The sequence below is a fragment of the Nannospalax galili genome, unplaced genomic scaffold (genome assembly GCF_000622305.1).
Source record: "Nannospalax galili isolate Female #2095 unplaced genomic scaffold, S.galili_v1.0 scaffold271, whole genome shotgun sequence".
In the NCBI taxonomy this organism is placed as follows: domain Eukaryota; kingdom Metazoa; phylum Chordata; class Mammalia; order Rodentia; family Spalacidae; genus Nannospalax; species Nannospalax galili.
Genome location: NW_008331789.1, coordinates 4,599,132 through 4,616,322, shown reverse-complemented (window position 1 = coordinate 4,616,322; position 17,191 = coordinate 4,599,132). Strand labels below are relative to the sequence as shown.

At 38.9% G+C, this 17,191-nt stretch overlaps 2 protein-coding genes across 4 annotated transcripts in view; one reads left to right on the top strand and one right to left on the bottom strand.

Moving 5' to 3' along the window:
* Cc2d2a (coiled-coil and C2 domain containing 2A) overlaps nt 1-2,801 on the top strand; it is a 128,876-nt gene extending 126,075 nt beyond the window's left edge. Inside the window, exons 35-37 of the mRNA XM_029560505.1 lie at nt 311-369; nt 1,192-1,369; nt 2,526-2,801. Of these exons, the coding sequence (XP_029416365.1) occupies nt 311-369; nt 1,192-1,369; nt 2,526-2,714 (426 nt within the window). The 3' untranslated portion in view covers nt 2,715-2,801. The remainder of the gene's footprint in view (nt 1-310; nt 370-1,191; nt 1,370-2,525) is intronic.
* A 2,331-nt stretch (nt 2,802-5,132) lies between these two features.
* The window catches only part of Fbxl5 (F-box and leucine rich repeat protein 5), a 41,646-nt gene continuing 29,587 nt past the window's right edge, over nt 5,133-17,191 (bottom strand). For all 3 annotated transcript variants that reach the window (XM_008826888.3, XM_029560522.1, XM_008826887.3), the window contains 2 exons: nt 12,349-12,497; nt 5,133-5,901 (listed from right to left, as the gene is read on the bottom strand). In XM_008826888.3, coding sequence (XP_008825110.1) covers nt 5,825-5,901; nt 12,349-12,497 — 226 coding nt within the window. In that variant the 3' untranslated portion in view covers nt 5,133-5,824. The remainder of the gene's footprint in view (nt 5,902-12,348; nt 12,498-17,191) is intronic.

Genomic DNA, 17,191 nt, shown 5'->3' with positions numbered 1-17,191 from the left:
TGTGTATCCATGTATTGCCTGCCTGTAGGTAAGTGCACCCATGTCGTGCAATGCCTGCGGAGGACAGAAGAGGCTGTCAGATCCCCTGGAACTGGAGTTATGGACAGTTGTTAGCTGCCATGTGGGTGCTGGGATTCGAACTCAGGTCATCTGCAAGAACAGTGTTCTTAACTGCTGAGCCCTCTCTCCAGCCCCTGAAATTTCATTAAAAAAAAAAAAACATGTAACATAAGTTTAAAAAAGGAAAACATCCCTATTCAAACTAAGCGTAGGTAGTTTCTAGCACACTGAACTATTTACTCTTTTACAGCCTGAAGAGCTACTTTATCAACATACAGACAAGGCAGCTGCAGCTGAGCTACAAGACAGGTAACATAATATCCATAAAGCCACAGGCAACCCATCACTAGAGGTGTAACACCAAAGCTTTAAACTCGGCCTGGATTGATGGGAAATACTTAGAAGAGTTAAGACTTCATGTCTATGGATACTATAAATGTGATCTCTAAATCCCATGGCTCAAATGAGGCTTTGGGACAGAGGTGAACACTACTAACATGTAGTTCTCCAAACACTACCTCAGTTTACAGAGCTTAGCATCATGTTATTATGTATCTTGCTGGCACACATTATAATCCTCAGCTTAAATATGCCTCTTTTGTCCAATTAGTGGCTTATGGGGCTTTACTAGTTTATGAACCTAACCCATACAGAAGGTCAGTTAAAGCCTGTGAGTCTCTAATTTCACTAACACTGTACAACTGAGAAACTGAGTTTGGAGTGGTCCATGTACTTGTTAAGTGTTAAAGGGGACTTCTGAGATCAGACAGAGGATTCTGATTTCAAAGTCTGTCTCATCTCTATTGACTCCATTTTCTCCATAAAGCTTTTCTGTGGGATCCCATACAAACAATCCTGTGTTTCATCTACTGGCTTGAGCATACATACTGCTGACTGAATTCAAGCCACTTTAATGTCTTTTAAGTGTCTGGCAGTCCACCCATACTTTCTTGCTCAGACCATCATAAAACCCAAGACAAAGATATGTGGCTCAGTGCCCCAAAGAAGCAACCCCTTTAGCTACTGAGCAATGGCAAGCCATGAAGATCTCTAGATCTGTCCATCTTCTCCTAGACCTTTAAAGTGGGCAAAGTCAAATAACAAAAGAATGGAGTTTATTTTTATGAACAGGATTGAAAAAATACTAAAAGAAAAAATCATGGATTGGAGGCCACGCCATCTGACTCGGTGGAACAGGTATTGTACCTCCACCCTGCGCCACTTCCTGCCTCTGCTGGAAAGAAGCCAGGGGGAAGGTATAGAAGAGGACCACAGAGCAGAGCTGCTCAAACAGCTGGGAGACTACAGGGTAAGCACCAATGGCTGGTGAAACAGCCTGCAGATTTCCTCCTTTTAAACTGGAAGTTACCCAGGGGGTTGAGGGATCAACTTACCTGTATAGCTCCATGAAGCACATGTAAGGTACCACAGACTAAAAAAAATGTGATTAAAAGTAATTAACCTATCACTAACTTTAAAAACAGTGCCCCTTGAAGACAAAAATAGCACTTTTTGTAATAAAATTCTATGAAAAATAACATCTACAAAATATATTCTCAAGTATTAAATACAATGGAAACACTTGGCTAAAGCATTTGACTCAACTGTACATAAAGGGGGAAATAAACACTTAGGTTTTAAGGGTATGATTTTAGAATGATGGCTTTTCAATGCTAACAAAAGTTCCCAGACTACATGTACCGCCTACTGCCTGACGATTGTCATATGTTCATATCCTGTATGATACGGATAAGAACAGGCAGTTTGATAACTAGTACAATTAGCTAAACAGTGTGCCGGTCACATGGATTAGTCACTGTGTGAAACACAGAACTAGGAATTAGCAGAATATTTTTCAGTTCAAGTAAAAGTAAACTTAAGACTTGAGCAGTGGGAAACTGACTTCGGTAAAACTTCAGAGCTGAGCAGCCATCCAGCCTGTCCCGCTTCTCGGCAGGTCTTCTCACTTTGCTCTTCTTCTCCATGTGACACTCCTCAGAGACGCTTGACTCATGGAGACAAACACTAGATCAGGTCCCAGACACATCTGCACACACAGCCCAAGCAGGTGAGGGCATGTGTGTCATTATTGATACGACGTTTCTGAGTAATGCAATCACTTGTCCTGTACATTACTTTTTGTGTCTGGACTGGAATGCACTGATTATCTTCACCTGCGTCTGTGGACCTACATGGGTTGCCTGCACCCTAGAGGCTATCAAGAAGTGAGGTAAGAACAGTGAATGACTGGTGACTCACAGGCATTGGAACATTAGTATGTGAGCAACTAAAACAAAGAAACTAAGCCCTCTTCATTTTCTCTACTGATAATAGTGTTGAACAGAAAAGCAGAGATGACCTCATGGGTCAGAAGACCTAGTATTAAGAATCACTTAATTTACACAGAAAAAGATGTATTATCTTCAAACTTCACTAATGAGTACAAATGGGCTCTTTTTCCTCAGTTCTCTGGATTTCCCCTTCACATGCCTTATTCCGAAGTGAAGCCTTTAATTGAAGCCGTGTACAGCACTGGAGTACATAATATTGATGTTCCTAATGTTGAATTTGCTTTAGCTGTATATATCCATCCTTATCCCAAAAATGTTTTGTCTGTTTGGATCTATGTTGCTTCCCTTATACGTAACAGGTAATTTTTCCCAATGTGCTTTTTATATTAAAAACTGTTCTGTACGACAGTTTTCAATTATGATATCAAAAGAAAATAATATTTTTGGTTAATGAGATAAAATTATTACTATTTTCAAATTCTGTAAACCTGTTTTATTTAGTCTGTGTCGTTTCTGACACTTTGAAGCTGCAGTCAATGGAGGCTATCCACAAGACAGTATAGAGTTGAGTGTTAGGCCTTGAGACCTTTATAGTCACAGCTTCTGTTTAGAATGCCCTTCACTTTTGCCTGTCTATCCAGTGGAGTAGCAAACATATTTCTAAGACCCAGCAAATAACACTATACAACTTTTCTGGAGAAAGAACAATTTGTAGGCACACATTTTTTTAATGCTGAATATCTCATAAAATCGTTACATTACAAAAAAATAGGGTAAGCACTTAAGCCGGGGAACGAACTCTATTTAAATATTCATCAAAAGGGAAGTGATTTTTAAAAAGGGAAATTAAGACACTGCTAAATATTAAAATCCATGCCCCATCCCACAACCGTGCCCCTGGCAACCCACATTGAAACCCTAATCCCCAGTGCAATAAAGTGTCAAGATGAAACTTTTGAGAGGTAATCAGGTCATGAAGGTGGAACCTCTCTGATGGTTTTACTGCTTTTTAGCACCTTCTCCCCTGCCTCAATCACAGGAAGTATGGCTTCACCAGATATTGCATCTTGGACTTCTCTTGGATTTCCAGCTTCTAGAACAATAACAGATGTCGGTATACTCACTCAGCCTAGGATATTCAGTTACAGAAATCCAAATGAAGACAAAACATTTTTTGTACACTAAGTCATTAAAGAGGATTAAATGGAGCTTAGGAGGATGACTCAGTAGAAAAGAGTGTATGCTCTCCAAGCATGAGGACCTGAGTTTGAATCCCCACCAGTCATGTGAAAAGCTGGGCATGGCTGCGTGTGCCTATAACCCCAGCACTTGGGGACAGAGAGAGGTAGATCCCAAGAATTTGATGGCCAGTCAGCCTGGCCAAAACGCTGTGAGCTTCCATTTCTGTGAGAGGCAATGTGGAGAGTAACTACCAAGATCAAACATCCTGGCCTCTTCAGGCCTGCTCATGTACACACACATACACACACACACACACACACACACACACACACACACGCACCCAGGCCTGCTCATGTACACGCACGCACGCATGCACTAAATATGCATACTGACCTGGAAAGATATATGTAAAACAGAAATATCTAAAACAGCACTTAGGATGTTTAACAGTAACCCTGGGTTCCACCCACTAGATGTTCCCACTGCACCTCCCTTCAACCAAGTTTTAACAACCACAGATGTTTCCTGATGCCTAATGTCCTGTGTGAGGCAATGACCAAAATCTTCCTTTGATGACTCAAAGCTGTCATAGACGCAACTTCAAATTAATCCAGAGGTAGCGCGAGCCTCATTCCTGAAGCGTGCTCGTGTCTTTGTTCATGGTGCTAGCTGTCACCTTTACAGATAAGCTTCATTAAATACTTGGGGAAATTTAAATACAGCAACTACAAAACAATCTTTCAAAGTCAAACTTTTGACCTCACTTTCTACACTGGCTTTCTTCTCCCATTCTTAGAGGAAACACTGTTTTTTGTCTTTGTGTTTACACACTTAAAGGAGAAGGCTACTTGTAGTACCTGCAAAAGGATGATAATTGAACAGTAAAGAGAACAAACTCAAAAGGTTAGATTATCTGCTACAGCTGTCTAACCCTAGACCAAGAAAGGGAAGTGACTTTAAAAAGGGAAGACTAAGACTCTGTTCCCAAATGTTAACAGCAATAGAATGAAATGAAAACTTTTACAGTAGAGTGAAGCTTCAAAGAGAATGCCAGTATATCTGTCTGTTGGAGTGTTTAATTTGAATGTTAGCTGAACTGCAACACCCTCCTGAATTCTCCTTGCTTATGTTCTCATCAGATGATGCTTGCCCCTTCCTTTGAGAGAACTGTCTGAGATAATGTCCATCAGCCTGAGCTCAAATCTGCTGCTTTTATGTCTTCCCTACTCCTCTCCTCTCCCAAACAAGCAGAAAATTCTTGGTTCACAAAGAAACTAACTGTAGGATTACTTCTACAACTTTGTCTGTATTTAAGGGGCTGAAAAAAAAGTCAAGGTAGGATGTATTTTTTCCTTCCCAACATAAAATCACACATATAATGACACAAAACTGATACAAAAACACACCTTTCTGAATGGCAGAATAATAAAACTTTAATTCAAATCTTAATTACTGAACAATTAATTGCAAAAAGAAAATTCAATAATAATATAGAAAACTGTTAATTTGTCAGGAGTCATGATTTCACGGTAGCTGAAGAGATAAAATATTTAGTAAACCTGGATTGAGATTTATAATAAAATCACAGCACAAAATATATTGCTTGGTAAAGTCCTCAAAGTAGATTTTATTTATACATTTCTTCAAACAGTTGTGGCATTTTAAAAATCCCTCCCAAATATGACAGTTTAGGGGCAACAGTGAGAACCAGGGCCTAAAGCAAATACAAACACATGGGCTCTACTAGCTCGCTGAGCCGACACCGAGAAGCCAATTTATTCTAGAATCTCATATGTAGGTGTGCTTGAATTGGCCCCCAAGAATTGGTGAAATAAAGAGAACGTTAGGGAAAGGAGATTAGTCTCTAAAATGTACAGTCTTTGAAAATAAAACTTCGGAAATGTGGATCCGAAAAGATCTACAAAACGTGGTACAGTGTTTACACAGAGAAAATTTAAATCCCATTGACCAGAACTCAAATCTAAAAAATACTTTAAATGGCATGGCATTAGTGACATTCTCAAGGCATTCCATGTAAAAGAAACCAGTAAGTCTGCTCTCACCCCAACAAAAAGACCCAATCCCTTTCTACAGCAAAAGTATATTTGCAAGAAAAACAACACTGTACAATTAATTCACTGCTAAATTAAGATTTCTGAGGTTGTAAGAAATGGGGCCAAAACAAGACACACCCCGAAAGGGATGGTTAACACAGGAAATGTGCTGTAGTAAAGTGCATGAAAGGAAGCCTGCTCAGCTAAATGAAGTAGACAAAGGTGAGAAGTCAGGGGTCATTCGCCAGAGCGGCAGCAGGCTCGAAAACCACACTGCAAATTCTGGCATCCACTGGCGGTGTCCGCATGAGGACCTGCATGAAAATAAAGAGCATGTGAAAGGAGGAACTCTTGGAGCACACACATTCTGCTTCAGGAGCTAAACACCGTTTTATTAGCATCCAATTTATATCACAGAAGGGAAACCTTACAGGGAGTGTATTTGCAATTCAGACGAATTTTGCCAATTAACAGCCTGACTTTATCTAAAATATCCTTCGTGGTCCAAAGCTAAACGAAGAAGGGAGAGATGTTTTTCCCCAACAATGTTGCAGACTGAAACCCTGAGAAGACAAGGAGATAACCAGAGAAACAAGACTGCCCGACAGCTTGACAACAGATTCTTATATGAGCATCCTTCTTCCTAGAAACATAATTAAGGCAAAAACAATAAACCCAACCTGAACTATGTCAGCTTAAGAATGTAGTACAGAACAATTAGAGTGTCATGCTCAAAGCTTAAGACAATCTGCTACAGATATGGACCAATTATACGTGCCATACATACTTTGATAGAACATTTCTAAGCTTCCAAATAAAAACACCATACATACTTTGATAGAACATTTCTAAGCTTCCAAATAAAAACATATGGTAGCTTTAGATGAAATTATTTTCCAAAACTGAATATAAAATCAGTGTTTTAAACAAACATCTATGACATAAAGAGAACTGTGACTCACAGATGACAATAAACCATTTGTAGAATCATCAAAATGTCATCCCTGCTGTACTGCCCCACTCAGACACTAGATAGAGTCTCTACTAGGGAATAGAACTGAAAAGCAGAAAATAATGAAGTTCACAGCACATATTCAAAAGTAAGTATTCTGTATAAAAGAGTTTTCAAGGCAGGAGTGGTGGTGCACCCCTTTAATTCCAGCACTCAGGAGGCAGAGGCAGGCAGATCTCTGTGAAATTGAGGTCAGTCTGGTCTACACAGCAAGTTCCAGGCCAGCTGGGGCTACAGGAATACCTTGTCTTAAAAAAAGTTTGCATAAGGATAAACCAATGTGGAAAAGGCTGTTTCTAATATTTCCAAGTTTTAAAACTTGGTACGATGAGTACCAACTAGGAAAACAAGTCACTTGCAGCTGTGACCACACAAGGACAAAACAGACAGAAAGGCATGAAACAACTTACTACAGAATTATCTACTGGGTTGTAACTGAGACAGCAGAGTTCAGGCAAGTGACACCACCATAGTTAAGAACACAGCCTCAATTTGCACTATTCTGCTTTTTAAAGCAGTACTTTACTATAAAAGATTACTGTGCTAATACCACCACAAGAAAGCAATTATTGTACTTGCAATTAAGTATACAGAATACATGATCTTCAGACATTTAACATTTCCTTCTATTCCCAATATGGCACATATAAAAATAAATAAATTTGTTAAGATGTGGTCATTGAAGTATAATGTTCATACATTTCACTATGTAAATGACAAAATACCTTTAAAAGTTGAACTTTACATATATGCAGAACTACAGTAGCTTATAGTTTCACTTATTTAATTTTAAGATTGATATGCCTGCAATCAGCTTCAAATGTGAGGGATGCCACACATAGGGGAATGGCCAAGGTGTAAACGAAGAGAGAGGTACCAGGCTTAGAACTGTTGAAGCTCAGAGTCCATGATTGTAGGTTTGAAGATTATTCTAAAAGACTGCATAGCTACAAGCTCCTTTTAGTTGATCAAAATTAAAACCTGTTCCATTTTCAATAAAAAGTTAAATGCAAAATATTGTAAATTTACGAAACAAAAAGAATTTACAAAGATTTTTTTTTTTATTTTTGCTTAAGATAGGACACAAAGCAAAGTGATCTTAACCCATAGTCATGATAAAAAGATTCAGTGTGTATTTGTATTTGTCAACTAACCTGATGAGGAACCCTCGACTCTGAAACTCTTCCCTCACTGTCAGTCTCTTGCCAAGCTTTTCCCTGTACTGTTTCCAGCTTTGCCAGCTATGCAGCACCAACCTCAGCCTTTCCTCCTTCGAGTCTTTCCTTGCCCCTTACATGGTTGCTGCTCTGCCTGCCAACCACTGTCTTCCTCCAAGACCCAGACCTTCTCTCACTACCATCCCTCCCGAGACCACCACACTTAAATCTACTGACATGTCTGAAATGTTGGGTTCTATCAATGTAGCTCATCATTTTATCAGTCTGAGATTCCATTCTCACTAACTGTGAGAAACAAGGAAAGAGGCATGAAAACTTGATTTTCTAAACAAAAGTACCTACCATAAAGCATTTTACAGTGTCTATACCAATACAAAACATAAACGGGGTTTTTTTTGTTTTTTTTTTTTTCTTGTTGTTTAAGAGACCCATTTTGTCATGCTGGCCTCAAACTCCTAGACTTAAGGAATCCTCATGCCTCAGCCTCCAAGTAGCTAGACTACCCTGCATCTACCCTGCATAGAGACTATTATAGTGAATAGTTGCGGGGGGGGGGGAGCAACATAGATTATAGAAGCTGTGTCTACAGCTCATTTTTAAGGGAAAACAGTAAATGGGAACCGCAATAGTTCAAGTGGATCAAGGACACCACTCTCCTACTAGACTCTTAAAAATTCAAGGCCTATTCCCTTTAAATAAATGTCTGACTAATCACCAGCAAATTTTCACCTCAGTGCTGGAGACAGAAGCTACACAGTTATGATACACCGGGACTAAATTAATATAGAAAGCTACAAAGCAAAATTTCACAATCATTAAAGAAATTAAGCTTATACCAGATGAAAAGAATTACAAAGGTAGCTAATTTGTTTATAAGACAACACAGTCTTCCTTGGTTTTAAGTACTGTATATTATTCATGCTGTGGGTATGTCTTCACTTACCTTCACTTACCTTTAATTCCTTTTTAACTTAAATTAGAAACATAAAAAGAGCAAATCATCTGACACTGTCACCTCCAGAACTATGAACTAGTCTATCTTAATTCCTAAATTATGCATACCCTGAAATGCAGATCAGTACAAAAGCAAGCGTTTACTTGCTAACACTGTTCTTCAGAGCTCTGAACTATGCCGTTATAATGAACGCTTCCGTGATGCTAAAGATCTGTGTAAATGCTGTAGCTAAGAAGACCCTTACATTCAAATCAAATAACAAATTAAAATTCATGGAGACTCATTTGGAAGAATCGAAATGTGCACCTGGCATCAGAACTTAGTGCAATGTCTGGCTCAAAGCAGGACGTGAACAGCTGACAGCTATCTTCCTGCATCTCTCCTGGTGCCTAGGACATCGTTCTGCCTTTTCATTCTAACAGCCTCCAGTCAAGGTCTATCAACATTTACTTCTTAGAGCCAAAAATGTGGGTGATTATGAAGCTTTTCTTTTGGCAAAATATATTTTAAGTTAAATTTTATTTTCAAATCTTTATGTCACCTAAATATGCTTCATCATTACGCTAAGATGACGTCATCACATACTACTTTCAGAAACAAAAATAAAGAGGGTCCTAAACATTCAAGTATTTCATATACAAGATGAGTTTTGAAAGATACCATGTCAATGGTGTCATCTTAAAAATTGGATACAATTTTGACACTTTCTAGGTTGTCCACGTGCCCTTCTAAGGAAAAGATTGTATCAGAACATTGCTTTAAGAGAAACTACCTGGAATTCTAGAAAACAAGTTATATGACAAGTCACCCTGTAAACTTTAAAGGACTTCTGTTTCTGCCAAGTCATGCTTTATCAAAGTATAAAAGGAAATTTCATACTGGATTATTTCAAACACTGTAAACATTCAAAGCTTTCAAAATCAGATCTCTTCATTAAAATTTGCTTATAGAAAATTGCAGAACATTTATCAAAAAATCTTACATTCAACAAAAGGAATAAAACAGCTACTTTGGAATATTACAATTATATATTCAAAACAAATTAAGATGAAAACAACTTTTAAATATTTATATTTTCATTTAAAAATTTTCAACAAGTTTAAAAACACATGAATACAAAATAAGTAGACAGAGAAGTTGAACCAAAACTCAATACTTCACCACCAAAATATCCATATCCATACACCATAATAAATTAGGTCATTAGATTTGTTTCTGTACAACCAACTTTAAATATTTATATTTAAGTATACAATTCAAGTATAAGAAATAAATAGCTTATTAAAATTGCTTACTGCTCAATCTGGAAAATACTTCTTACAAGCCTTAGGAATAAGGTGAAACTACAATTACATAGCTTTATTTTTTATTTATTTTTGTTTTATGTGTATTAGTGCTTTGCCTGCATGTATATATGTGTACCACATGCTTACAGTGCCCACAGAGGCCAGAAGAGGGTGTCAGATGCCCTGTTACTGGAGTTTCAGGCAGTTGTTAGCTGCCATGTGGGTGCTAGAAACCAAACCCGGATCCTGTGACAAGAGCAACAAGGGGCTCTTAACTGCTGAGCCATCTCTCCAGTCCCCTTTTTCAAAGTTACGTGTGTGTGTGTGTGTGTGTGTGTGTGTGTGTGTTTCTATGTCTGGGTATGTACATATGAAGTACATATGAAGAGGCCAGAAGAGGTGTCAGATCCCCTGGAGCTGGAGTCACAGTTGGTTGTAAGCTGCCCAAGGCAAGTGTTGGGAATCAAACCTTGGTATTCTACAAGAGCAGTACACTCTTAAAAACTGAGTCATCTATCCAGCCCCCCATAGCTTTATTTTATTTTTAAAGATTTACTTTTATTTTACATGCATGAGTGCTTTGTCTACATGTATGTATGTATGTATACTATGTGTCTGCCTCGTGCTCAAGGAGGTCAGAAGAGGGCATCAGATTCCCTGGAGCTGGAGTTACAGTTGGTTATCAGCTGCCCAACATGGGTGCTGGAAACCAAAACTGGGTCCTCCGCAAGAGCATACTCACTTTCTCAAAAGAATTTTTTAAAGATTTATTTTCATTTCATGTGTTCAAGTGTTTGCCTGAAAGTACTTAAGTGTGCCCCATGCATGCCTGGGGCTTGCAGAGGCCAGAAGAGGAGGGCATCAGATCTCTGGAACTGGAGTTAAATACCAGTGTTAGTTGTCATGTGGGTCCTGGGAACTGAACCTGGGTCCTCCGAAAGGGCAGCACCTGCTCTTAACCTCTCCAAGCCCTCGTAGCTTTATTTTTTAAAACAAAACAGAACCCTTCTCAAGCCCTTTGCAGTCACAAAAGTAACTGCTTCATTCTATCACCATACTGTTTTTCCAGGCTCAGCAGGCTACAACCAAAACAACACTCACTTTCACAATTACTTGATTATCCACTGCAAGCAAGCGAGAGCAAAAATATGCTCCATTGTACTGATTTTATCAAGAACATGAGGTGATCTCTTGTAAAACAATGGGATTCCAGAAATAAGAGAGCTAAGATCTGTCTTCTCATAGATTTTAAGGAATATCTCATTTCTAAGCAATGGGAAATTGCTAACTTGTTTGAATCCCGAAATGTTATTACTCTCTTTAGTTTTCCTGGCTCCTGTAAATTTTTTTCTGTCTGGAAAAAATAAAACAAAACCTTCTTTTATTTTCCTCTCATTTCAAATGAACTGGGCACTCAAAGACAACATCATATGATATAAACAAATAGGCATATAGTAGAATCTGAGTCATCTAAGCTTATTCAGGAGGATTAAATATATATATATATAATTAAAATATGAAGATCCAGTAAAAAAAAAAGAACAAATTCAGGAGGATTTGTTTCACTTGTTAATAATTAAGGAACAGCTTTTTATGCTTCTGAGAAATTCAGTCTTTACTAAAGGCAGTAAAATGCCCCAAACAGCACCAAATGTAATTTGAAAAATGCATGCTCAAAAAGGCTCATTGAAGATTACAGAGTTTTAAAAAATGCTTTATTGATGCTTGGGTTTTTTGTGTTTGCAATTGTTTTTGTGTTGGGTATTTTGTTTTTGTTTTTTGAAGACAGGATCTCAAGTAGCCCAAGCTGTCCTTGAAGCCAAAGATGATCTTGAACTTCTGGCCCTCCTCTTCTACCTCTTGAATGCTAGGATTCAAAGCATGAACCACCATTCCTGGTTTATGTGATCCTGGGGCTCAAACCCAGAGCTTCATGCATTCTAGGCAAGCACGTTTACTACTGAAGCTACATCCTCAGGCCAGAGCTATGATTTTTAATAGTAGGTTCAAGAATCAACTCCTAAAATAGTGTAGGAAGTTTGGTCATATCTAATGACTCTCAGCTGTTTCTCAGTACTACACACTATTCTCCTCAATCTTCAGAGATTAATATGAATATTTAAAAAAAAACTTACCTTCACAATGTTACTTAGAATGTGTAATATTTTTATTTTATTATACTTAATGGACCAAATCATTCTAATTTTATTAAATTCAAAGGACTAAAAGTGAAAGTAAGACAACTTTGCAGTTAGGAATCCAAAAAGCCAATAACCATAAAATTCTAAGAATTAACCCCTTAGAAGTATCTCACTGTTAAGAAGCATTACCGTTGATGTTGTCACAGTAGTAAAAGTATTCATCATTCAGAGAAGGGCACGCTGAAACCAAATCCTGCAGACCTGCACCAGTCACAGTAAGACAGCCAGAGAGGTTTAGGTGCTCCAGATAAGGCAGTCCTCCTCCCAAAGTTAGAACCCTGCAGGAAAAGAATTGACAATTAGGACATATTTTTCTTTTCTTCTCTCTCTCTCTCTTTTTTTTTTTTTTTTTTTCCCGGTCTTTTTGAGACAGGGTCTCCCCCAGCTGGCCTCACTAGGTAGACGAGGCTGGCCTTGAACTCACAGAGATTCACCTGCCTCTGTCTTCCCCAAGTGCTGGGATTAAAGGTGTGCGCACCCATGCCCAGCCAGACATATTAACTTCAAAGACTCTTCTATTTCCATGGCCCACTAGATAGATATTTTACATACATTTCAATTTAGTAACAAGAAAATTTAAGAATTTTTATGAAACATTAGATAACCAACTTGATCCTCAGGCAAAAAATACACCTGACTCAGAAAAATGTTCTACATGTTTCCTGAAGCACACTATGATGTTCTTCTTTATAAGATCACAGCGACCCAATTCTCACAGGAAGGAAGCACTGAACCTGGAGTTATAATGGTCACTCACTCACCAAATTCTCTAAGAAAGTAAAAATTACTGGGAAAATACTGAAATCTTAAACCTGATTACCAGTTTTACAGTTCCTCTAACCTACAGACAGAATCAGCACAAATACAACCTAGTCATTCTCCTCTTAACACACAAGATAATTATAAACATGCTTATACAAAACTTCCATGTGAATGAATGTTCACAGCACTATTCACAACAGACAAAACAGTAACTCAAATGCCCACGATGAATGGAGACAAAAATGTGGTATACACATACAACTAAGTGTTACATGTAGCTATGAATACAGACACACACTGTGATATGCATAAGCTCAGAAACATTATGTTACGTGGAAAAAGTAAACATGTACTATTACTTTTCAACAACAGGCAAATCCACAGAGACAGATGGTAGGTGATTGGTTACCACAGGCTGGGAACAAGAAGAGTCTAAGTAATTGTTAATAAGTATGGGGTTTTTCTTTGGGGAGGGTGAAAATATTCCTTAAACAGTTAATGGTGAGAGCTTCCCAACCTTGTAAATACAAAAAACACTTAAAAAAAAAAAAAAAAAACCCCACCCAAAACGACTGACTTAAAGTGGTGAATTTAATAGTATGTTCAATGTTCAAAAGAAAACCTAATGACACATTCAAGAATAAAAACAACCAGGGCTGTGATTAAAATACATCAAGAACAAAACTGAGAAGCTCAAGTTTCTATACAATTTAAAGTAATATTACAACAGCAAAAACAAGGGATAACTGGAAACATAAGAGATAAATGCCAAGAAACTAACACAACCAATTTAGTTTAGAAATTCATGTTATGATGCAGGAGTAGTAAATTAGGAACTAATGTCTGAACTTGCAGTCATTCTCCATCTTCCTGAAAGCTGAAATTCAGACACATTGTCACCATCCCTGGCCAGTGCTATGGAAATATTGATATTCAGTGAAGGTATTGAAAGGTAAAGGCTAGGAGAGTACATCTTAAGTCTTCTTTTAATTGTACATTCTGTGGCTTAGCACAGCTGCTGTAGCCACAGCAACTAGGAAAACACTGCTTTTTGGAGACACGGTCTGACCATATAGCTCAGGTTTGCCTTGAACCCACGTAGCCAAGGATGGTCTGGAACTCAAAATTGTTTTGCCCCAGCCTCCCAAATGTTAGGGTTATAGGCCTGTACCACTGCACCTGGCCCATGAAAAGTCTTTAAAGGAAGCAAACACGTAACTTAAAAGTTCAAGAATTCTAACAAGTTGAGTAGCTCACAATAAAAAATATGTGGGGTCCAGGGGCTGGAGAGATGGCTCAGTGGTTAAGAACACTGGCTGTTCTTGCAGAAGACCCAGGTTCGAATCCCAGAACCTATATAGCAGCTAACAACAGTCCATAACTCCAGTTCCAGGGGATGTAACATCCTCTCTGTCCTCCGCGGACATTGCACAACATGGGTGCACTTACCTACATGCAGGCAATACACACATACACATAAAATTAAATATATATTATTTTTTTAATGTGGGATCTGGAGAGATAGCTCAGTGGTTAAGAACACTGGTTGCTCCTGCAGAACACCTGGGTTCAATTCCCAGCACCCACATGGCAGCTAACAACCATCTGTAACTCCAGTTCCAGGGGATCCAACACCTTCTTCTGACCCCTGCAGGCATTGCACAACACGGTGCACTTACACACATGCAGGCAATATACTCATACATGTAAAATAAAAATAGTAAATAAAATTAAAAAAATAAAATATGTACCTTTAATAGGTAGTCTAAAAGATCTCAAAAGGTATCTCAATGCAGAACTGCATGAACTATCATATTTTCTATTATGAGTATGCTTGAATAAGCCATCTGTACAGTCGCTGCCTGGGTAGAAATGAAGCAAGCACAAAGTAAACACGCAATTATTATCGCAGATGATGAGCACTCTTCTGGAAACACACAGAAGAATCTTGAGAGGTCAGAAAATGCTTCCTGTAAGTGCCATGTACTATGAGAGAAATGGTGAGCAGAATTTAGCCAATAGTGCAGCTAGAAAGAGAAAATGCAATTACTGCAGACAAAAGCAGCAGAGTATCATGGATAATGAGAAAATAGCTGTATGGCTAAAAGGGTGGGCTGTGTGTTGGTGTTGCTATCTAACTGTTCACTGCCTTTTCTTGGCAAGGGTGGGAATAGAAGTAAAGGAAACCAAACTCAAGCTACAGGCTAAGAGTGAAGGCCATGAATATGGGCTTTAACAAAAAGGCAAGATGGCTCAATGAAAGACTCAGAGGTAAAGTAAGAAGTAGGAAATACCTTCTAGAAAGATCTCTTGTCTATGTCTTATCACAAATGCCCAAGTATGCCAAGCACAGGCCTAAGTAACAAAATGACCAATAAATAAAATACAAGTTTTGCCCTCTGATGGGAAAGAAACATTTAAACAATAAATAGAGCACACACTGAAAAGAAAAAGCTACAGAGATGTGTACAAGCTATAGAAACTATGCAGATAATAGTGATTCAAAGGGAACAGCTGTCAAGAAATGAAATAAAGTCCAAAATTCACCAGTCTGGTACCCAATGAAAAAGTATTAACATTCAAAGAACTTGGGAGAAAAAAAGCATCAATACGTGATAAGTTGACAGAATCAGGAGAAAATGACTTTAAGAGCTTTTAGAAGTGATGTCATCAAGAGCCAACTTAGAGGCTGGTAACAACTGATTCCCCCTCAAAGACAAGCAAAACAAGTTACATTTTGATGAATGGAGCACAAGAACAGGACCTACACCAGGAAGTGCAGAGCAGAGGCTCACACTGGTCTCCTCCCAGCACCCAATCCCCAACCAGCAACTGAGAGGGACTTCAGACTGCAGGTCAAAGAACAAAGTTCAGCGGGGCCCCTCCATCTCTCACAGTCCTCAGCTGAGGGAGCCCCCGAGTGCCCACAGCTGTGCTCCCAACAGCAGGAGCCAGCACTGTGTTCCATTCCCCACCCATGTAGCTTCTGTTCTGACATCATGGAACCCAAACAACTGCTGGAACGTGCTGCTCCAGAGGAAGTAGTCATGGGAACCCTTCTATCCCTAAAGCTTAGAGATCTCAAAGTCAACCCTGCTGACAGCCCAAGTTCCCCAGTGCCCAGGGAATCAATGCCCTAATCACGCCAACTAGCCATGACCCCCTGTGTCTGAGGTGAAATGGTACCCCACCTCCAGAGAAAATGGCATCTTAGCCACCCAAAGGAGTCACATGCCCCCATGCACAAACTGAAACAGCATACTGCCCTGTGGAAGCTAAAACCAGGTCCCTGGGTCCACGGTGCTGACAGGTGCCTCGGAGTCAGACACTAGTTTTAAAGTCAATGTGCAACCAACTGCCTCAGAGACTGACCCTGACCCCAAGACTCAAGTGTCACACAGGTTCCTAAGATCCTAAGATCAGTACCCCAATTCTATAGCTGCTCTCAAAACCTGCACTCTGAAATAGAACATCTCTGCACATTCTTGTAAAAGCTGTGCCAGACCAGATACCCAAAAGGATATCTTTGGCGAGGACCACACATAGGAAAACAAGAACAGGGGAACGCAAAAAGCCCATGGTCACAAAGCCCAAAGCAATTCGCAATGTTAGTAACTGCTACCACAGATTCCTGCAACCCGAGTCACCACAGTCATTGCTGATCCAAAACTGCTGAAGAAGTTGCCCAGAGGATGTACCAGTACATATATCTGGAACCAGAGCCACTGCGTCTTTCCTAAGGCCCATTTTCAGGGAGAAATCCCCTACAAGAGCCATAAAGCAAAGTTTGGAAGAAGATAACTCTCTTTCTATTAGATGTGCAAAAACCATGCTGAGACACAAGACAAAGCAAAGAAACAGGACACTGCCAAAGAAACACAATAATTTTCCATAGTGGACTCTGAAGAAAAGAAAATTTATGAATTCTTTAAAAAAAAATCCAATATGAGCTCAAGAAACATTGTCAATGAGACATGAGAGAACAGAGACAATTCAGTGTAATCAGGAAGATCATTTCTAATCGACATGGGAAATCCAATAAATAGGTAGTATTAAAAAGAATCAAAGAACCATATTACTCCTACAACCTACTGACAAATTATACATAGGAGATCAAGAAATATATGTCTAGCTAAGGTTTATCTGAGAACAATTGGTCTTTGCTTAAGATTTATCTATATGGCACACAGTAATTAAAAGTACCAAACTG